The 22355-nt window shown below is 40.5% G+C and overlaps 1 protein-coding gene across 3 annotated transcripts in view; it reads left to right on the top strand.

Annotated features, from left to right (window-relative positions):
* Positions 1–22292, top strand: part of LOC125885927 (phosphoinositide 3-kinase regulatory subunit 6) — a 29150-nt gene extending 6858 nt beyond the window's left edge. Inside the window, exons 1-21 of one of the 3 annotated variants that reach the window (XM_049571767.1) lie at positions 1288–2075; positions 3585–3669; positions 3895–3999; positions 4512–4603; positions 4792–4860; positions 5466–5598; positions 7327–7396; positions 7529–7733; positions 8607–8754; positions 10294–10380; positions 11685–11928; positions 12500–12784; positions 15227–15329; positions 16357–16479; positions 17400–17507; positions 17676–17778; positions 17886–17947; positions 18444–18534; positions 18645–18706; positions 18843–18949; positions 19888–22292. In XM_049571767.1, the coding sequence (XP_049427724.1) occupies positions 3612–3669; positions 3895–3999; positions 4512–4603; positions 4792–4860; positions 5466–5598; positions 7327–7396; positions 7529–7733; positions 8607–8754; positions 10294–10380; positions 11685–11928; positions 12500–12784; positions 15227–15329; positions 16357–16479; positions 17400–17507; positions 17676–17778; positions 17886–17947; positions 18444–18534; positions 18645–18706; positions 18843–18949; positions 19888–20044 (2412 nt within the window). In that variant the 5' untranslated portion in view covers positions 1288–2075; positions 3585–3611 and the 3' untranslated portion in view covers positions 20045–22292. Of the gene's footprint in view, positions 1–1287; positions 2076–3584; positions 3670–3894; positions 4000–4511; positions 4604–4791; positions 4861–5465; positions 5599–7326; positions 7397–7528; positions 7734–8606; positions 8755–10293; positions 10381–11684; positions 11929–12499; positions 12785–15226; positions 15330–16356; positions 16480–17399; positions 17508–17675; positions 17779–17885; positions 17948–18443; positions 18535–18644; positions 18707–18842; positions 18950–19887 lie in introns of those variants that run through there. The other 2 variants (XM_049571768.1, XM_049571766.1) reach the window with 2 other exon arrangements.
* The last annotated feature ends 63 nt before the right edge of the window (positions 22293–22355 follow it).

Genomic DNA, 22355 nt, shown 5'->3' with positions numbered 1-22355 from the left:
AATCAAGCAATCACACATGCACATACATTACAACCCCCCCACTGCAGTACCACCTCTCTCTTGCTCTATGTAGGCACTTCCACACGTTGCTGTCAGGTCCTTCCTGTTTTCTGAGATTTCTGCAGCGTGCCTGAACGGATATGAGTGCTCCTGTTTTCTGTTTGGCTGTATTGTTTGAGACCACCGCGATGCACAGCCACGCCTGCCCACATTGGGAAGGTGTGATAGATATGTATCGTAGCCGAAACTCAGACCAGGAACTGATTCACATTAACAGTAAACAGTCAACAGCCATGGAGGTGTTTTACTGGCATGTGGCCTTGGCATCTGTAATAGCATTTCATTTTCTGGGCCACTTGGCAGGTTTTACTGGCGTCGATGGCAAAAGAAATGATGTGTACAAATCAGGGAAAGTCTCGCGGTGATTTAAAGCATGTTAGGAATGTAGTAGTCTATATCTGGTGTGGTTTGTTAAAATGATGGAAAAGCCACAATTAATGCTTTTGTTGTAAGGACAAAAGATTGACTCTGATTGATGACATCCGGAGCAGTGTTTGCAACACCATTTTATTACTTGTGTGTTGATATGATGCAAGAGTATTTGTGTCTATAGTCATTTTATATGATCTATCTTTGCTTCTGTGTGCAGCTGCAGCATTAAGTGCTTTGTGTCAGTGCAGTAAACCACATCACTCTCATCTCAATGTCCACATGACTTAATTTGGTTCTTAACAGTTAAAACTCAAACTCCTCTCTACACCCTGGTGTTGTTTGTAAGATCAAATGTGTTTGTAAGATTACATCAGTTCTTTGTGTAACAAATACACAGAAAAGCCTTTGGACTCTCAACAAAGGTCAAACAAAATTTAGCCTTTCATCTGAATATTCCATTCACAGTAATAATAGCTTGACATACAGCTGAAAAACTATGATGGTGCTTCTGCAGACTGTGGTTTTTTGAGGCTAGTTATTTGGAAAAGTTATGAATGATGTGGTTCATCTGTTTTCAAGCTTTTTTAAACTCTGGCTCACTCTCTTTCAGCAGCTCTCTGTCTGTCTTTGTCTCTCTCTCTCTCTCTAAATATAGAGTGTTGTCTGCCCACTCATTCTGACAGAGAGGAAATGCTGCTACACTGCTTTAATAGTTTCCGTTAGAAAGGTAAAAACAGAGTGTAAGTTTGCGCATCTGTGTGGGCCGGAGTCCATGTACGCACATAGATGCTTTTTGCATGCTGTGTTTGTGAATGCACAATGCTTTTTGTATGCATGTGTATGCATAGTGAGTACAGTGAGGTGTTTTTTGTGTCTGTGTTTGTCTGTATGAAAGAACAAGACAAAGAAAAGAAAGAGAGAACTCTATTTTGAGACATCATGTATAGACAGATGCCAGAAACAGGACGTGAGATGTAAACAGAGAGATGGGGTTGGGGGGGTTGAAAGACAGAGACAAGAGACTGAATACACTAGAGACAACCGGAAACTTGTGGTCAAACAGGCAGCGTTCAGCTGCTGAGGCAGCACTGTTAACTCGCTGTTTTTGAAAGCGCTGCTTTTCTTAGAGGGATCAAGGTTAATCCATCACACAATGTACACATGTGGCTTGTGGAATGACCCCTAGCACAATGTGTGTGTGTGTGTGTGTGTGTGGGAAAAAAAAAAGCGAGAATGTCAACAGGAAAGACGGCAAAATTTTACGAGTCATACTGTATGTCCAAAAATAGAAACAGATCCAAATACATTTTGCCGCGAGCCAACTGAACAGGGCTCAAACAGGTTATGACTCCAACACCTGCACATGCAAACACTCTCTCCTCTTTCGTCTCTCCGCCTCCCTCTCTCTTCGTCTGTGCTGACACACACCCACACTCACCCTCTCACACTGCTTGTCCCCTATCACAACCTCATACCCTCTTACAAGAGGAAATACACTCAGCAGTGTGTGGCTGTCCTCACTTGCCTCTGCCTCGCTCTTGCTCTCTCTCTCTCTCTCTGTGTCACACGCTTGTTAGTTTCAGTACAGAGATCGTAGCGTGTGGATGTAAATGACCTGCAGGTCCGTGCTTACACAGAACAGGGTAAGTTTATAAATTTATTTCATTTCAGTATTTTATTATCTATGTTACACCTGTTTGCTTTGACTGGTAAACGTTTAGGATAAACTGATGAAGATGGTTTTGGCAGTTTTGTTGGGCTATAGTGATGCTACAGATAAACGTTTTGACAATTTGATTTACTTCAATTGTTGGCTGAGAAGTTAACTAACAAGTTCCATACAGTGAAAACATTTGGTGTTGCCTGTTTTGAACATGTTTATGTGACTGAGGGTTCTTATAATAGAACATTTCTGGTGTTTCTGTTGCACTTAGTTTACAATCAGCCTCATGAGATGATTTACGGTCATTATGCTGCAAGCAGAGCATTAGAGTTTATTTTTAGGAATTTGCCCAAAAAGATTCAAAGCATGCCAATCAGTAAAAGTCTCATCCACAACTCTCAGAAAGAAGCAAGTCTGTGTGTGTGTGTATCAGTGCTGCAGGAAATGCAGTTTCCTGTGGCAATTAGCGCTTAGTGTTTGTTGTGGTTTTGATGGATTATTTATGTTGGATATTTTAATTTTCATCATGAAGGATCTGAAACTGATCAAGTGTGATAAGGGTGATTTTTGTTCGCGCAGATTTAGCCAAATTTGACTATGAATTTAATGTTGGGGAGGTTTGAGAGGTGAGTCACAAAGCTGTGTGGGACCTGAGATAGAGTAAGTGGTTTAAGAGTTGAAGTAGGTATTATAGGAACACTTTCTCACATTGATGGGGAGGGTTAGTGCGGACCACTGTGTGTTGGTAGGTGTGTGGGTGTTTGTGTGGCTACACTTTAATCCCTAAAGTTTGGGTTTAAAGGGGCAGTTCACCCCCAAATCAAAAATACATATTTTTCCTGTCACCTGTGGTGCTTTTTATCAGTTGTGGTGTGAGTTGCGGAGTGTTGGAGAAATCGGCCGTAGAGATGTCTGCCTTCTCTCCAATATAATGGAACTAGAAGGCACTCTGCTTGTCGTGCCAAAAAATATGTATTTGAAATCTAAACAGCAATGTCTCTTTCCATAAACATGACATGGCTACTCAAGATAATCCACAGACCCTATGTGAGTGATAATGAACTACACGGCCGATATCTCCAACACTTGACAACTTATACCAAAACAATAAAGATGGATAAACAGCGCTACAGGTAAGATGAAAAATGTGTAGTTTTCATCTTAGGGTAGCTTCCGCTTTCACCCTTCAGCACACTGGCATAAAGGTAAACAGGAGGTGATATATTTCACACACAAATACAAGAAAGAGAAACATAAAGTAAAGACACATGTAGGTAGCAGCCTGCGTGTGAACTGAGAGTTTTAAATAGCTTCATTCAGTATATCTGTGTAATTTTACACCCTGCTGTCAGCAAGCAGATGGAAAAAAAAACCAAAACGCACATTTACTGTCAGTAAGGTCAAGACAGACAGACCATCCACCCACTTGACCTCGGACATGACAGAACATGACTGACACTTTCCGCCCATGTCTTCTTTCTAATTACAGTTGATAGAACCACAATGCATGTGAAACATGACCAACAAGGCCCCCTGGGATAACTCAAGCAGTGTGTGCAGCATGGAGCCAACAGGTACACTCAACACATACACACTCAGATAAGCACACACTGTATGCAATGATGTGGATACAGTATGTGCAGAAAAATATATTTGCTAACACATGTCTGACTTTTATGTTTATTTATGGTCTTTGCATCATCGTTTTTCTGTGTATTTTTCAAAAGATACTGATACTTCTTGAGCAAAGCCCTTACATATTTAGACTTTAACACCCAACCTCTCAACTTTATTGTCAGCTGGCTACTCCCCCACAGTTCCAGAGCCAGAACTCTACCGCAGCATCCAGGCTGTGCTGCCCAGGGACACAGACAGCCAGCAGAATCCAGACTGTTATAACAAAGGTACTATAAATGTATTACAACACACTGAAGTAAAGTTTTTTTCTTAGCACTGATGTGGTTTTATTTGTTTGTGCTGTTGTCACTGCTCACATGTAGCGTGAAATCTAACAAGTAAAGAGTTTGGCAACAGAAAAAGATCAACTTCAGCATGTAAATAATGCACTGGCATTAGCAGTGGTTCAATATATCTGCACATGTGGATTAGACGTCACAAAACTGACTCGCTTCTTTGCTGAAGACTTCATTTGCTTCTGTGTGTTCCTGTAACTAAAGCAATTCCAGCTCATAAACTACCCTGAAGAGATATTTACTGAAGTCAGGCTGTGAGTGTTAATCACGCTGTGGAACATTTGGCTCAGTCAGCAGTATGAGGGCTGTTCAGTTGTTAGTCATTGGACATATTTTGGATTAGCACCGTAATGGAGAAAAGTGTGACACATTTAGCAAGTTTGTGTGAGGCCTGTGGAAATCTTGCATCTGCTAATGGCGTATGTGTTGATCTGTGTGTGCAGGCATGCTGAGATGGACTCTTCATAAGAAGGTTCAAAACAATCCTGCCAACAGCTTGTCTCTGGTGTGGGTGCTGATAAAAGAGCTGGAAAAGGTATGTTATCTCAGCTGTGGCAATGATGACACTTTGAAACTCTAATTATATACCAAACAGCTGTGTTTTGTTGCCAAACACTGAATTGTTTGACCATATTTTGATTATTTTACTGGTAATCTGTCAATCAACTGATCACATGTACAATGTGCAGTGGAGCCCTAACAGTGTGTGTGTTTTCTCTGCAGGCTGAGAGATGGGACTCTCGCAAATGCATCATCCCTCTGCTCCACACACTGATGTATGCCATCATTCAGGTACAGTATCTCCTTCACATTTTTGCAGAGTGAGAATTTGCCTTTGAATTGCTTGTTCTCCTTATTACATCATTTATTGAATACGTACATGTCGCTTAATCAACAGCCACACTGAGTAGATCATTTCTGTAATTTTACTATTTTCAGTCCTTCTTTGCAGTGTAAAAATTGATATATATGACAAAGTACATATGGTTAACCTGATTGACAACAGAGGCATAGCTACACTGCCTCGTAAGAGAAATCTCCAAATCAGCCAGACCGACAGACTAGACAGTGTTTCGTTGGCATGCCAGAAAAAGACTTGTGCATTGATTTTAACTCATGAAAAGTAGGGAGTTTCATCACTGTTGCTGCAAAAAGTACCTAACTGGAGAAGGAAATTATTTTTTGTTTTTGTAGCAAATGTCATTAAGGAAGTGTACACCTGAAAAGATGGCATTCGGCCCTGTGCAACATTTTTCCTCATATTTGAGCCACAACGTTATATGACAATTACCGTTCAGTTACCGTAAAAGGAAAATGGTGATTGCTTTCCTTACCAGCATTAGTCTTAACCTGTGTGTGTGTGTGTGTGTGTATGTGAATTTTTGTTGCTATTCCAGACAGCCTACATTCCAGATGAGCTGTACAAGCGGGTTTATGACTTTTGTAAGAGACTCCTGACCTACCCTCATCCCTACTGCACTGTAGGCCTCAGCTACACAAGGCAGATAAAAACTGAACGCTCCATTCCAGGTACGATTTAACTCTCAGCTTGGCACTGCAGTCTCATTTGTTACAAAAAGAGGAGCTTGAGCTTCATCAGTGTCATCTAGTCAATCAAACACAGCACTTACAGCCTGTAAAGTTTTGACACTTTAATATGGGATTCTGTTTGTATTCATAGCTAAACTGTTTAATTTGAAAAGTGACTAGCATTTATATCACTCTTTGTCTCTTTCTCGACCTTTCTTCAACATCAAAGGAAATAAAAGTCCTGTATTCTAGATCAGTGATGACGGTGATAATTATTCACAGGTATTTTGTCATGATTGTGTGCTGTCATTTTCCACAGAGGCCAATCCCTCAGGCAGGTCAATCAACACTTTAATTGCTTATTACTCATACTGTTGACGTGGGAATTAAATGTCTTGACCAAGTTCCAAGAAAGGGCAGTAAAGACAGAATAGGACTGGATGATGTGAAGAAAATCAAATGTCACAATGTTTTTTTTAAAAATCTCTCTCTCTCTCTCTCTCTCTCTCTCTCTCTCTCTCTCTCTCTATATATATATATATATATATATATATATATATATATATATATATATATATATATATATATGCCTTTCTGTTTATTTGGGTGTGTCACAACCAATGTCATGACCACACAGGAAAACAGGTTCGTAAACAGCAGACAGCAGCATGGAGGCCAATGAGAATGTGGTTAATTCTTTTTATATCTGTGACTTACTTGGTCTCTCTTCGAAAGTCAGTGTTGACTCATTTGGAGCATGTTTGAGTGCTGCTTTGGCAGAGGCAGATGAAATTTGTTGCAGCACGTCATTGCATTATGCTGGAAATGGTGCAAAAAAATAGCCACTGATCTGGGGTTTATGTTTCTGTCAGTGTTGATGGGAGTCATAGATGATGAATACCCATCTACTGCAGAGTGATTCGTCCTTGGAATAAATGCCGATTGTAACCTTTCCCAATAAGAAGCCAAATGTCAGTGGGTGTTAGTGGGTTTTTTGTCCAGTGGGAAGTAGGCTTATGAGAACAGCTAGGACAGTCTGATACTTAAAAAACATTACGTCACTTCACTGTAATGCAGCCGTTACTTACGATATCCAAAATCTAGCACAATATCTAGTCTCATACCACAATATCAATATAATGTCGCTATGTTGCTCAGCCCTGAGGCATGCCACACATGAGGAGAAAAACTGCACTAAACCAAAGTGAAAGCAATGAGCGAAGACAACAAATGCAAACCTAAGAAATCTGAAAGACAGTGGATGCTGGTGATGCAATAAGAAATTGACTGACTGGGGCGTCGGTGGCTTAGTGGTAGAGCAGGCACCCCATGTACAAGGCTGTTGCCGCAGTGGCCTGGGTTCGACTCCAGCCTGTGGCCCTTTGCTGCATGTCTCTCCCTCTCTCTGTCCCCCTTTCACACTTCACTATCCTATCAATTAAAGGCAAAAAATGCCCATAAAAATATCTTTAAAAAAAAAAAAAGAAATTGACTGACTGACACCGGCTTATGCTGCAGACTTCAGCAGCCAGTCAGACCAGATGAGACGATTTCTCCCTGACACTGCCCTGCGGGGCCCTGCAGCAAGAGAGTATAAGAAGCAGAAGGCAATGGCTCCAAGAAAAGCCAGAGTATGGTTGCTGTGATGTTAAATGAACTGTCTACTCATCAATCATGCGTCAGTTAATCCGTATGAGGATTTGCATTAAATGCCTGTTTGAACCACAGGTCTGATGTACCAGAGGATGGTCACAGCAGAGCAGAGGCTAAAAAATGAGCACTATCCCTTTCAGGAGAGGTGAGTCATAAATTAAAAATATATCACATGTTTGAGGGTACAATAAAAGCCTTGGGTAAGATTTACAAAGGCTTATGTAGTCAAAGTTGCCTCCCGTTCCATCACTTAAGTCTGTCATGAACATCCCTGCAGGGTCTTCGTTCTTGCTGACCCAGAAGTCTTTGCTGGTTCTTTGGGACAACTCCTGGTGGGAGATATTGAGGCGTCCGCTTCAGTTTCAGACTCAAATAGATCTCCGAGTCCTCTAGATCACATGTGCAGTGTGGTCCAACACTCCATACAGGCTGCTTTAGGAGCAGAGAAGTGCAACGCACCGAGACTGGCTCAAGCCCTAAAGGTCAGTGGAACTGCACAACACTGTTCAGTTGTTCTCATTTTTTGCCTTCTCTTCTCTAGTTGTCTTTTGCAGTCTTTGCAGTGTGTGGCCCTTCATAGTTGTTGTTACTGCTATTATGCTTTGTCTATTTCCTGTTTGAGTCTTGTTCTGTTCAGGTTCACCTGGTCTGATCTGCTCTGTTATAAAACCTTCCTTATACTCACAAAAATTTGTAGATGTGAATGTTTTCCGCATACTTGCCATTTCCTCTTATCTAGAGCCTGGCTCAGAATTCCCCATTTTTGATGGTCTACTTTATCTGAACGTACTTCTGATTGGGTCTGTTTGTTCAGTTGAATTCACATCTTCTCTTTATAATTTTATATATATATATATTTCCCATGTGAATATGCAGTGCTGTCTGTCAGGGGGGAGTGAATGAGCTGCTTGTATCATGGAATCATGGGCATAATCTCCCTAACTACACATAGAGCATGTTGGGAGATTTCATTAATGGTTGCAAGTCCTTAAGAAGAACGATTCTCGAGGTTGAGAGTCAGGATTGGGAGAATATAATATTGTCAGGCTACGTTTATGGTAATGGCAGTAACTTTTTCAGTTTTTGCCACTGGATTAAAAACAGTTTAAGAGTCCCTGCCTCATATGTACATGTTATGGGAAACATCCTGAATGAAGGTCTGTCTGCTGCACAGTGGAAGTGTCTCCTGGCACCGATCCTAAAGTAACACCTCAGCAGGACGCACAGGAGGGCAGACACACACACACGCGCCCCACTAACCCCTCACCTCTCTGCTATTTATACAGACTCTGTATGTGTTTATCTTCCTGTGTGCATGTGTGGTCACCAACATATGTTTGTGTGCTTTGGAACAGGACATGGGTCAAGACGTTGAGTCGCACTTTCAGGAAGTGTTGGCGGCTCTGGAGCAGAGCGCGGAGGAGGGCGGCAGAAGGGATGGGGGTGCGCTGAGGAGCCGTCTTCAGAGGCTGTACAGCAAGATCCTCACTGACCCAGACTCAGGTAGGAGCTCTCTGGAAAGCATAAATCAACTTATTGGTGTAGCTTAAACTTCAATAAAGGAAGGAGAACTGAAAGAACCACAGTCTGGACCGTCTGAACAGTCTAAACCACATCTGGTTATGTAAAAGACTGGAGTCTAATGGAAAAGGGGAAGCAGTAAGAGACAGGACGAGTGTGTTCATGTATCGGATGATGTTCATGCAGTCTTGATATTAACTAATAAAAACATTCTGACCATACAAATGATCTGTACCAAAGGAATAGTTCAGATCTTTTGAAGTGGGCTTGTATGGGGGACTTATCCATAGTCAGTGTATTACACACAGCAGATGTCAGTTGGTGCGTCCCTGTTTGGAGAAGCAGGCTGGAGTCTGACACAGGATCTAAGCAAGTACTGCTGTGAAGGGGTCAGCTACAAGACATATTGTAGCCACCTAAAAAAATCAGTTTAAGTGTACTCTATTTTCGCTGCTTTACCTTAATGTCAGAGGGGAACTGAAGCTGTTGTATTGTTTTTCTTAAAGCCAGACTCCATTGAGAAAAACAGTGATTTAACATAGCTGAACAAAGGAGCTGCTCGTCGACAGCTACCTAGATCACATATTTTGTTTGTTACCGTGTGGCTTTAGAGTTTAAAAGGATTACTTCACAGTCACAGAATAACACAAACAAACTAACTGATCGAAGCAGAGGTAGACCAGCAGCTCCCATGTTCAGCAGCCAAAATTAATGTTTTTGTCAATGGAGTGTAGTGGCTTTGATGAGAGCATAGATGCCTAATGGAAAGGTAAATTGGCGAAAATACTGTCAATATGGCATACACTTAAACAGCCAGTATTGGCAGTATCGCCTGTATTTTATCTGATTTCTTCTTTGGCATATTCCATTGGCCGTTGTTATAGTTTGCAGTCTGAAAAAAGCATTCCTTCTCTACCAAATGTTGAAAATTGCACATAAATTTGTGGGTTCTACAGAGCTCTCACATGCTTGTGCATGGGTTGTAAGAAAGGCAGTTTATGTGACTGGGGCAATGTAAAATTAATGGGGCAGGGAATTACAGCATGACTATCGCTACATCATCTTGGGCTCGTACTAATTATAACTAAGTTGTTTTGCTATAAGCCAGCACAGTGGAGTGCAGTGTTCTGTTCAAGCACACATTGCTAGGTGATGGACATGTTTTTTGTGTTTGCAAGGGTTTGACATCGTTGGTTGTTGCTGAGATCAAATATGTGACCTTGCCTCTATGTAGCAGTTTCCTCCATGGCCAAATCAGTCGAGTCAGTTGTCTGTATTTTTATCATTCTCAGGATATCTATTTCCATGACATCCACTCTTTTCTCCCAATGTTCTCATGTCAGCAACCCAGTCCAGTGAACCTGCTCTCCCCTCATCCCAGCTGTGACAGTGAGGGATAGACAGAAGTGTTTACAGACAGGAAGTTGTAGGGGTGGGGAGGTGTTTTGTTTTGAGTGTCATTGTGACAGTTTTGGTTTCTTCCTATCTCTCTTCCTCCACGTGCATGTGTGTGTATTGCAGAGCCATTGTCCAGTGGACAACTGCGTGACTGCCCTCTTCCTAACCCAGAGATGAGCTTCCACCTGTGGACCGAGGATCTGGATATCTGTGAGTAGCTTTGGAAACTGTGGGGGGTCTAGAGGAAGTCGTTACTACCAGTCAGCTGAACTAAAAAAGGCTGAAACTGGAATTATTTACTCACAACTGAGCTGACTGAAATGAACACTTTTGCACTGCTGTTCAACAAGCGTACACAGAGAAATCCATGGTTATTTATACACCAACAGTGGCATCACGAGACAATTACAATTAATTAAATTCATTTGTTATTTGAATCAGATCTTGAAGATAGACTGTCTGCACTGTTATGTGCAAGTAATTAGGTTGGATTTGTGTGTCCTCATGTTGTCCTCATAAGCGCTCCGCTAGTAGCAGCATGGATCTGCCCAGCACTTCTGTCACTCTGGGTTTGATGTTTTCGTTGTGTGTTGTGTTCAGAGACACTTTGAAATCTGAATTAAGCAGCTGGAGTGTCAAGACTGAGACGCATCTGTAGAAAGGTGATCAGAATCGCATGTCTGAACAAGGCCTTTGGAAATCATTTTGAAATTCTGAAATGACGAAAGTAGATGCCTAAAAAAACCAATTATACCACTTTCAGTGTGGCACAGTGTGAGAATGTGTGAGGGGTAGATTGCTCCTCAAAGTTAATCAGAGCTAGACTCAAGTAATGTAACAAACAGATTTAACTGGAACAGATTTGTTTTGAATCAGTGGAATTGTGAGACTGACTATGCCCAAGACAAGTGTACACTTACAGTACGGCCTTTATGTTCTCAGTGTAGGATGTCATACAGTAAAGTGTGAATCATCATACTCAGTGAAACAGTACACGTGGTAAAAGCTCCGGTAGCTTTGTGTGATTTATAAATGAAGAGGTTATGTCCTGGCCTGTGTTACATCTTTGATAAGAAACTGTGTACCATACATTGTTTACTGTAAAGGACAGTGACAGTTGCCTGTAAGCACTGTTGCATATGCAGCATTAAATACTGAGATATCACATGGCAGGCACGTATGTGAATAGATGCTTTAGATGGAACTGTAGTTCTCTCTCAGGGAAAGAGCCAGCATGTATACTCTGCAACCCCATAACAAAACGGTTTCACATGGAAGAAAACACATGTATGTGGTCTGTTTATGATGAGGCTGCATGTGGAGTGTGCACGTGTTCTAAGCCCAGATAAATTATGACAGTTGGAAGTGAATAAACACAGAGAGAGCAGCTGAGATGATTACTGAACGAAGTGTTGTTCTGTGTTGTGTCTCTGTGCTGTGGCATGTGCCGTCTTGCTCCACGTGATTGTCGACCTCTGAATGACTTATAATGATGAATGTTGTGATGTTGACAGGGCGAGAGCTGGCCAAGTGGTTTCGATCCAGCTCCATGTCGGAGCAGTTCTCCCTCAGCCACGAGCAGGAGGACTTTGAGCTGGGTGAGTCGCCCAGTGACCTGATGCCGTCTGACATGACGCGCTTTTCCGTCATGTCCAATGACAGCGGCATTGAAAGAGACCTGCCCCCTGGCTCTGATCCTTCCCCATCGTCATCTCTGGACACTGCCAGCATGAGTACATCATGGGAACAATGCAAAAGGTAAATTCAGTACCTATTAGTTTACATTAAGTAGACGCCTACTGTTAGTTTCATGTATTTTACTTAATTTGTAGTCTATGCAGCCATTTTCCAAAGCATACCTTAAGTTTTTAGATTTTTAGAGCCAATGATTTCCATGAAAATCATCCTGAAAACACTTAAAATTAGGTGATAATAAAGAAGGTAATCCTCACTGAGACCATTTATTGTAGGTCACTTGATTTTTGGTTTAAGAAAACACTCACACAAGGATTTAAAAGTTGTTTCCTGAACTTGAGAATGTGTTGCTCATAATGGGATCTGTTGAATAACTTGTTTTGGTTTCCAAGCCTAGAAAAAAGTACAAAAGCACACCCATCCAGATTGTAAATACTAGGCGTTGACAGAAGAGTTGGCGTTGCTAGAGAGTGAAGATCCTCTTTAGACTTCTTTGGTCCGAGAAGGAGCTAAATGCTCGAAATGTCACTCAGTGGTTATTAATTGTACATTCATGGGAACATTTGCTAGTGTGCAGACTTTGTTTCCAAGCCTTACATCATTTTAAAATCATCAGGACTTTCCCTTCTCTCAGTGAGCAAGATTCAGCAAGGCTGTCACGGCGTGGAGGCATCAAGATGAAACCATCTGTGAAGGACAGTATGGCGCTGATGCAGGACACCCTGGAGGAACACGCAAGTCTCGGAGGAGGAGGTGGAGGGAGGGGTGGAAGAAGAGGGGAGACTCTGCAGAGGCGGGCAGGTGGCAACGCGATGCAGAACCCCTTCTCCAAGCAGCAGAGACACTTTACTGCCAGGATAGTCGCCATGGGAGATGACAAGGTGCTCGGCCGCCTGGCTAAGGCCTACTACTTCCTCAGGTGGGGGGACTCGCCGTGTCTCAAAATGCAGATGAAAGATGATGAAGCATCTTTCACAGCAGCTGTGGCTTGTGTGTAACTGACTGATCTGGCGCAATATATTGCTTTCAGTTTGACATCCCATTAGTACATTGTACTGAGGTAGTTTTGTCTCTCTGGAAACTGAAATTAACACATTACCAGGTATGCTGGTCTTTCTCATGAGCACTGGAACACAATGTTCCAATACACGTAAATCTCACCACAAACAGTGGGTTACTCCTCTTAAATAGATAACATGAGATTCTGGAGAAATGTGCTCCTTTTTTGGCATAAAGAGGAAAACATATTTACTCGAAATGACTGTAAATAAAATAGAATTGGAAAAAAATGCCCCTCTCTAATGCAGGTAAAGTTTATAATCTAGATGGAAAAATATTTTGGCATAAAAATATTTGTGGTAACTATTAAGATACACATATGCACCATTTATTAGCATGAATAATAGAAGCATTTTGGCTCTGTGCCTTATTCTGCTTGACCATGTTCTACAGAATAGTTTTCTTTCAACAACCTCCTAATTAGTGCTAATTGATAGTAAGTAAGAAAGTTGTTGTACATGAATTACAATCTTAATATACTTTGCTGTGATAGTACTGCAAGAATAGTCATTCTTCTTTTATAACACAAAATAAATAAAGTCATTTTATATTGAACAAAACACGACCCTACATGTGTTAATAGTGTCCACATAACTCTAAAAGAAGTCTTTCTAACTCAGAATATGTTTCCTGTATTGCTCAACTAATTCACTTGTACTTTGTCACTTACTAACCCACACAGGTTCCCTATTCTAAAGTTGTCCTCTCTTGACAGTAAATCCATTATAGCACACAACTACTAGATTAACAGACTCCATTCTCAAAGAAGTATTTCACTGCTGGAAAGATGGTCTATTCATAAAACTGGGCTGTTCGTGCAGTAGAAAGATGAAAATACTGTTGAAATTAGATGCTACATGACCATAGAAAACACAGGAAAACCACTACCAGACTACCAGAATACACTGCACCCCACCTGATCGTTAGACTCTCCTGCTGGTGGGTGACAAAATGCAAGCTTGGCCGTTTTGAGACAGGAAACAATATGGTGGCCGGCCGGTAACAAATAATCTAGAACTGCAGTTAAACAGTAAGTTAAAATATGTTTCTGAAAACATTTAAGGTGAGAAATGAAATTGATCAGCACTGCCTAGTCTTATACTTTGGTATGAGTTTGAAAGAGACAGGGGCAAGTCTCTTGATCCACTTCAATACTCTTTGTGTCAATGGTGGCAGACATTCAGAAATGAGAAAGCACAATCTGTAGTCCAAGCAGTTTGAGCTGGAAGATGAGCAGGGAGGCCTGGGCGTTGGTGGGATGGAGGGAAGTTTACCACAGTTCATGTACTCACGTTACCTACATTGTTAAAGTACAAAGCTGGTTGAAAATCGGCAAAGTATCCCTTTGAGTGATTTACATCATATAAAAAATGGAGGTCTATTAAGATGCACAGGTTCTGTTCCTATTCAGTGACAGAAGGACAAAGTCAGCATATGCAGAAATATCACCTTTATTAACGGATCCCTTCAGAGATTTTTAAACATATCTATTAAAAATATACTGCCATATCACTTAAGAATAAGGTGTGTTTATTCCAGTAGTTGTGTGCTGTAATGGATTTACTGAGTGTGAAGAGAAAGCTACTTCAGAATAGGGAACCTGTGTGGGTTGATAAGAGTCAGACTACCAGTGAATTACTTATTAACAAGGTGTCACTTTACAGTGGGCCACTATTAACACATGAAGTTGTGTCTTTTGTATAACAATGGACCACATTAATTAAGTGTTATTAGGAGAAACACATCTTCCTTACTTCCTATCAATAAGCAGTAATTACTGAGGTAAAATTCTCAGACATGGTCATGAAGAGTAAGGCATTAATAACTGCTTTATAATGACTAATAAATAGTCAGTATGCTACCAGTATGCATGCTAATAAACAACTAGTTTATGGTGAATATGTGTACCTTAATATAAAGTAGTTGTTGTTTAAAATAGTTGATTAATTCCATTTGATTGAACACTTCTGGATGTAACATGGATGCTTTAAATGTATGGTGGAATTTATTTTTTTTCACAGTAATAGGTCACCTAATGTGGCATATTTACATCTGAATCTAAATAAGACTAAATTCCTTCTCAGCTGTGTAAAGTCTAACATTAACAACATAATTTGATCTGAACTGGAGGACTATTAAATTCCTACTTTACATTCTTTCCATGTGAGGGTTGGGAAGCAAAGCAGCACTTCTTCTATTGTGAATGTCATACATCATATATTGAAATCCAAAACCTTTTTACTGCTCATTCAAGCGTGCCCACACTCTGCTACTCACGAATCCATTTGGTTTGTCTGTGCAGGAAAAGGGAAGCACGGCGGCTTTTTCTTACAATGAAAGTCAACCTCCAGTTTTACTACATCCCTGTTTGCAGGGCCGCCACAACTCCCATCTCCTCTATCAAGGTAAGGCCACTTCCTCTTGTCAACACGCCATCAGCTTGTTAATGTGTGAAAGTCAACATAACTCCAGAGATAACAAGATAAATGGCTTCTGACATAACAGAAAATCAGCATGTCAAAATGCCCATTACAATGCTCTCATTGTATGTTGAAGTGATAATGTAGTGACACTGCATAGAGACACTCCAAAACATTGAATTATTATGTGCCTGTTTCTAAAAAAATATATGCATTTGCTATTTTGTATTTTATTGTTCTCAGTGTTGTTTTATATTTTCCATACCATATTTTACTATTCTGTGTAAATAGTGCTCACTTTTCTTTCTAATGATCAGTTGTTAGTCAGAAGTTTTATTCCTTTTGTCCAAGGCCAGTGAGATTACCCTAAAGTAAATGTTATTTGTAGTGTCTTTTCTCCACCAAGGACTTCCTTCTGAACAGGCCTGAGTTTGGTATTGTTAAAAGAATAATGATACCAGTTCCAATGCTGGTATCCTGAAAGCGATACCAATACTGTACTTCATTTGATACCTTGTTCTTTACTTCATTTGATATCCATCATGTGAACGGAAGCCACAGGTGTAATGTGTAGCCTAACTTTAGAAGGCTTTGGTGGCATCTCAACACATGGAACTGCCAACTCCATCAAATACGCCGCACTTGACTTCAGGATACCACAGACTGTATAGATTGTAGCTGCTTGTGTGGGCCAGTTACATGTTGCTTTGAACTGAAGAACATTTGCGGTGATTGGCTGCAAAGAAAACACCACAGTTTTTTCCCTAGATCTGAATACAAAAAGAATCGAATGCTTGCATCGTTTAACTGTGGAAGTTTCAGTACTACTTGGTACTCTGTTCAGTTTATGTTAAAGGCATCTAAAAGTGGCCCACATGAATTTTGTAAGGAAAAACAAAAACAAGTAAACACATACAGTAGCCGGACAAAGAAAACCTTCAGGCTCGCTCACTGCTGTCAATTTTCCACATTTGATGTATTTTTTGTTCCACTTTCATGTTTCTTTTTCCAGGAAAACCTCAGTCAATCCAAGGAGAATCTTTGCACTCTTGGTTCCTACCTGAGCATAGTGGACCCGTGGTACAACTCTAACATCAAGAGTTTAGGCTGCATGATCCCCAAACTGGCTAAGCTGGTACGATAAACTTCTAAACAAATCTAAGGAGGAAATGCTTTTTTTCTCCACAGCAGGTCTACGCTAGATAAAGCCATAGTTTCAGTTTGAGGGACTCAGTTCTCAGTAGTTTACTTGCACATTTTCTCTTTCACTGTATTTTCTTGTCTGAATGACTTACAGTCACTGTAAGTGAAAACGAAAATGTCCTCACATCACCACATCTAATTTAAGGTGGCAACTGCGTTCTATATAAGTTAAAACACAGGAAGTTGCATAACATCTTAGTTACTTACTTAGTGCAAGGAAAAAAAAAATGTTGATTTCACTGAAACCATAGCTACAGTCAAAGACATCTTAACACTTGGCTGATTCTCTAAGCCTCAAACAGGAAATAGACTTACAATGAAACTGGACAAAATATGCAAAGGAACATCTACAAAATACATAAAGTTGAATGTAATCATTTGTAAATGGTATAGTGTACCAAAAAAAAATCCATTCCTTTAAATGACATGTTTTTATGAGAATTGTAGAAAAGCTTTTTTGTTCTAGTGTTGAGTGCTCTCTGGCTAAATCCTTCCTGTCTTTCATTTCCTTTAAATACTCAACTAGATAAGTGTTTTTTCTCGAATTCATGCATCCTCCTCCCTTTTTGAGAACTTTTCAAGTTACAGGAAAAATTAGAAAAGCATGCACTTTTGAATGGTTGAGGTTTTATTCATATTGCACATAAAGTATGATGTAAGTTCAAATTTAAATGCAAAACTTGTGACTCTGGACAAACTACCAAGCACTGTTTGATTACCTGACAGACAGTCGACCTTTTTAGTGACTCATTATATTCACTTCATGTGACCCAAGTGTGACCAAAATGAGTTTGTGGTGACAGCATCATGCAGGCAGGAAGGTTAATTTTACATGACTTTTGTCTCCCTTAGCAACAGATGAGCCCAGGGAGGCCAAAAGAGCCCTTCGTGTCTGATGTCATTTCCTACTACGTTCGTGCCGGCCGGCAGCCTGTCTACTTCACCATCTACTTTGTTAAGGTACTAAGATACATTATATATGCCTTTGTTTTGTTCCTGAAGGTTAAGAGCACAGTGTGCGCTCTGATGTGAAGCATCTACTGAGCTAAACAGCTTTATACTAAAAGGTTTTATTACAGAAGTATTTAAATGTATTTTGGTTTTTAGAATTTGTTTGTTTTCCATTAGATCACATTCACCAGCATGACAAAGGATCCTGTGGAGGATGTGTTTCTCACCCATCTAGAAATGGAGTTTCCCGAGTTCAGACAGATCTCAGCGTCAATTAGAGGTGAACTAGCAACACATGCACATTGTCTTTTCTTTGATGGTTGTGCACACCTGCCTGCCCATATCTGCGCGCAGCCAAGTTTAACAACATGCCTGTCTCCGACACAGATAAACCAAAGAAGAGCTCAGCGGAGGTATGCGGAGCTGTTGTCTCGATGAATTACAGAAAGGTAAGTTGCTTTTTTTACATTCATTATTTCCTTATTAGATTACCGTCATGGGAGCTTCACTGTAACCACATGCCTTCTCAATTACTGGAAGAATTACTCCGAAATTTCCATTTCAGATTGTGTTGTTTGTGTGTAGGTGGCCCTTGTGTACATGCATAACCTCTGACACTTGGGTGCTTTGTTTGTGTGCATGTATTTCTCTGTGTGCGTGTGTGTGAGTTTCATCACTGTTGCTGCAAAAAGTACCTAACTGGAGAAGGAAATTATTTTTTGTTTTTGTAACAAATGTCATTAAGGAAGTCTACACCTGAAAAGATGGCATTCGGCCCTGTGCAACATTTTTCCTCATATTTGAGCCACAACGTTATATGACAATTACCGTTCAGTTACCGTAAAAGGAAAATGGTGATTGCTTTCCTTACCAGCATTAGTCTTAACCTGTGTGTGTGTGTGTGTGTGTGTGTGTGTGTGTGTGTGTGTGTGTGTGTGTGTCTAGATGACATTAAGTGGACGAGACGTTGACAAAGGAATCTCAGTCAGGACATCGGGAGCCCAGATCAATGCTATTCCCTCCAATGAAGCAGAAGGTTCACTATCATCTCTTTTACATTATCTCTATTCAAGACTCAGTCCTACTGTATGTTCTATTTTGTCTTACACGAATGCTCTGTATTTTTCCTCTGCCTTTATCTTACAGATCTGAACTGTTTGACACTGACTCTGAATGAATCTCCAACAAAGACCAAAAACAACACTGTGGTGAGTCTAAGCAATACATGGTTCAAGTATTTCTAGTGGATTATCCTCACAGAATGTTTATGTTAAAACAATGCATAGAACGCAAGTGGTTTATACAACAATAATTCCTTTTATCCTTTTACTGTGAAATTCTCAGGAGTCAAAGATTCGGACCAGCAACATTAAGATTCGCACTTTGGAGAGTCGCTCCTTCACTGTTACACTGGACAGAGACTGTCGCAGGACCTACAAAAATGTGCAGAGGTGAGACAGTCTCTTCTGTACTGTAATTTACTTAATATTTAAACCTGTTTGGTGTTTCATTGATTTGAAAAATCATCATCCATAGCCATCATTGCTACTAAAGCTCTAGTAGATCAAAGAGACTTTGATTATTTAAAGGGACAGTTCATCCCAAAACCAAAAACACAGATTTTTCCTCTTACCTGTAGTGCAGTTTTCAACAAGATTGTTTTGATCGTAGAGATGTCTGCCTTCTCTCGAATATAATGGAACTTGATGGCACTCTGCTTGTGGTGCGCCAAAAAAATACATTTGAAAACCTTAACAGCAGTGTCTCTTTCCAAAAACGATGACCCAGTTACTCAAAATAATTCACAGACCTTGTTGTGAGTGGTTTCATGTAGGAACTTTTTTCTTACTACCAACCGTATCACGATGTAGAAGGAAGCATGCATGAACTCATGGGAAAGAGGCTCGTGCTTGTCACAGCACAAGATGTAAACATTAATGGCATCCTCCAAGGCTAAGGTGTAATGTTAGGCTAGTTCATAAGTTCAAAGACATCTCAGTTTATTAAAGGGTCATGATTTCTGGAAGGAGACATTGCTGTTTAGCTTTTCAAATGTATTTTTTGGCACTATGAGCACCACAAGCCTAGTGTCATTGTGTTCCATTATATTGGAGAGAAGGCAGACTCTACAACCGATATCTAAAACACTCTGCATCTTACACCAAAACAATCTAGACTGACAGGTTAGAGGACAAATATGTATTTTTGATTGTGGGGTGAACTGTCCCTTAAAGGTCTCTTTGGGTTTGAAATTGCTCTTGACATGCATCACTTTCTCTTAATTGCAAATTAAGATCAAGCAGCTAGTAAGACAGTCTTGTTGGATCTAGACCCAGCTGCTGTGCAACCCAAACTGACGGCTCTGTTTTTAACGTTTGTGTTGTTGTAGCATCGAGATCTCCCCATGCCTTGATCCGGGATACTGCGTCCAGAAAACCATAAGGTCCAAATTCAAGCTGGGAGAGGACAAAGATGCTGGACTGAGCAAATACATGAACAAAGGACTTCCTCTACCAATCAACACATTTGCTGGCATCATCACTTGACATGGTGGAGTAAGCCCAACGAGAAACTTGAGAATGGAGACCACCCGGACTTTGTTTTGATAGCAGGAATGGTTGTTGCTTCTGTAAAAAAAACAAAAAAAACAAGTCCAGTCTGACACATGAAAAGACAAAAGGAATAACCCTTGAGTCATACGGAGCTGCTCCTGAAACCAAAGTGTTTCATTTCTGTCAGTCAGGGCCAACTGGCACGAATGCAAAAAGACTTTAAATCAAAAGCAACTTGAGGCCAAATGTAACACATCGTACAGTACTATTGTCACTTCTCACTTCTTGAAGTCAGTGGAATAGCCTGTCTGCTTCTTTTACAGTAACAGGAATAACATTGAATCACACTGTGGGGTATGACTGAACTCCTAACAGTGTGTCACTCGTCATGAGTGAACTATTGTACACACCTAATAATGCCAAAGAACAATTCTGCCTGTGAAACTAGAGACACGGGCAAAGAAACATAAGTAAGCAAAGTATGTATCTGTACACATCAAAGATTCAGGACTACTGATATCACTTATCATGTGATGTCATAAAAATCTGGAAAAACTGTTTCTCCAAGTCATCGCTTGGTGAGGCAGATTTGAAGGGTTGATTGTAACAGCTACTCTGCTTCATAGACACACTACTTTTTACCACCTTATTGACACACACACACACACACACACACACAAAACAACACAGACTCACCTGGCCTGTCAGCGAATGAAGGATTGTGGAAAGACCGGTACGATGACGGCTGACAGTTAAATGTTGCCTTCGTCTTAGCTGAATCATTCAAATAACGTGTTATTCCCATACAAATTACAAGTTGTTACGAAGGTGAACGTGATTGACATTTGCCTTGGGTTTAGTTTTTGGAAACATTCTTGACATTTTTCACAACTACACTATGCTCAGTGCTGAAGCTACATCCGCGTGTCAAGAATTACTACAGAACAGAAGCAGTTTTTGTGCTTTACTGTATTAGGCAGACACGGGGATTATGCACAGCCTTAGCTACATAAATTATCTGTTGGACTTAAGACTGCTGACTTCAGGCCACTGTCTGCTACCCAGACATGGAACATTCTGTTTCACTCTTGACAGTGTACAGGAAGGAGAGCAAAATATAGGGGGAGACTCTCAAAGTGAAACCCGCACACATGCTAGTAAATGTCTCAAGGTGTGAGAATCACCTCTGACCATGTGTTCGATGATGCATCAGTGTGCTACCTTGCATCTATTTGCACTTCAACAGCAGGTTTGTTCTCTATTATTCAGCAACAGTGTGTAAAGCAAATACCCTCTGGCTCCTAACTCGTCAAATATGGCAGATTGGTCTTCAAAATTTGATGCTCTGTGTACTGCTGTAGCGTCAGTTTTGAACATGACAGTCTTCAGAGGAAATAGTAGTTTTGCAGTTAAATCTACATTAGCTTAAGGCAGCTAAAATACTAATAAGGATTATGGTCTGGGTTGAAATAACTACATTTGATACAATAGCTTAAGAAGTTTGTGGCATTATTACTGCCATGTGATGTATGCCGATAACTATGTTACGTGGTTAAAAAAAACTCAAGTAGACTTTTGGTTTCACATGGGGCACAAGCACTCATCTCCTGAGTGTAAGTCCTGTGTGTGTGACCCATCCACCTCCCCTCCCTCCCAGTCTTCTCTGAGTTTCTCGCTCTTTCTGTTAATGCTATTGCTGGGGACAGGATCACATCGGAGTTAACTGAAAGCCTGGTGTGTCTCACAGAGATGCTGTGGGGTGTCTTGAGTATCGGTAACAGAAGCCAAGGGCCACTGACCAGGCTGCCTTATTCAGATACTCTGGGAATGACAACGGGTCGGTTAAGCTTAATAAGACAACATGTGTAATTATGTCATTACTTTTCATGTCATAAAGACATGACAAGTTATTAGAGGGCCATTCAAGACACGACACAACTATTTGACTAAGCTGTTATTCATAAAAATGATAAAGCTGTTGTTTTTGCTTCAGAATGATTAGATTACACACTCAAGAATGGCTCAGAAGCCTATTGATGCATCTCCACAGGTATGATCTCAGGCAGTAAAGGTCAACAGCCTCAGGAACTGGAAGTGATGTGTTATACTGGCAGGGTAAATTCATGAGTTTGGAATTCATGATGCATTTTGCACATTATTTTTTCACCTAATGACATATGTAAAGAGGATGCCATTAAAATCAAAATGTCATTGTGTAAATAAATGATTTTGTTTTTGTAAAGCAGTGTTTGTTTTTTGTAATAAATCCAGTCAATTTCGAAATAGATATATTTTTCTGAATACA

The sequence above is a fragment of the Epinephelus fuscoguttatus genome, linkage group LG3, assembly GCF_011397635.1.
Source record: "Epinephelus fuscoguttatus linkage group LG3, E.fuscoguttatus.final_Chr_v1".
NCBI lineage: Eukaryota > Metazoa > Chordata > Actinopteri > Perciformes > Serranidae > Epinephelus > Epinephelus fuscoguttatus.
Note: the sequence above shows the minus strand (reverse complement) of the source record. Positions and strands in the feature narration are given on the sequence as shown.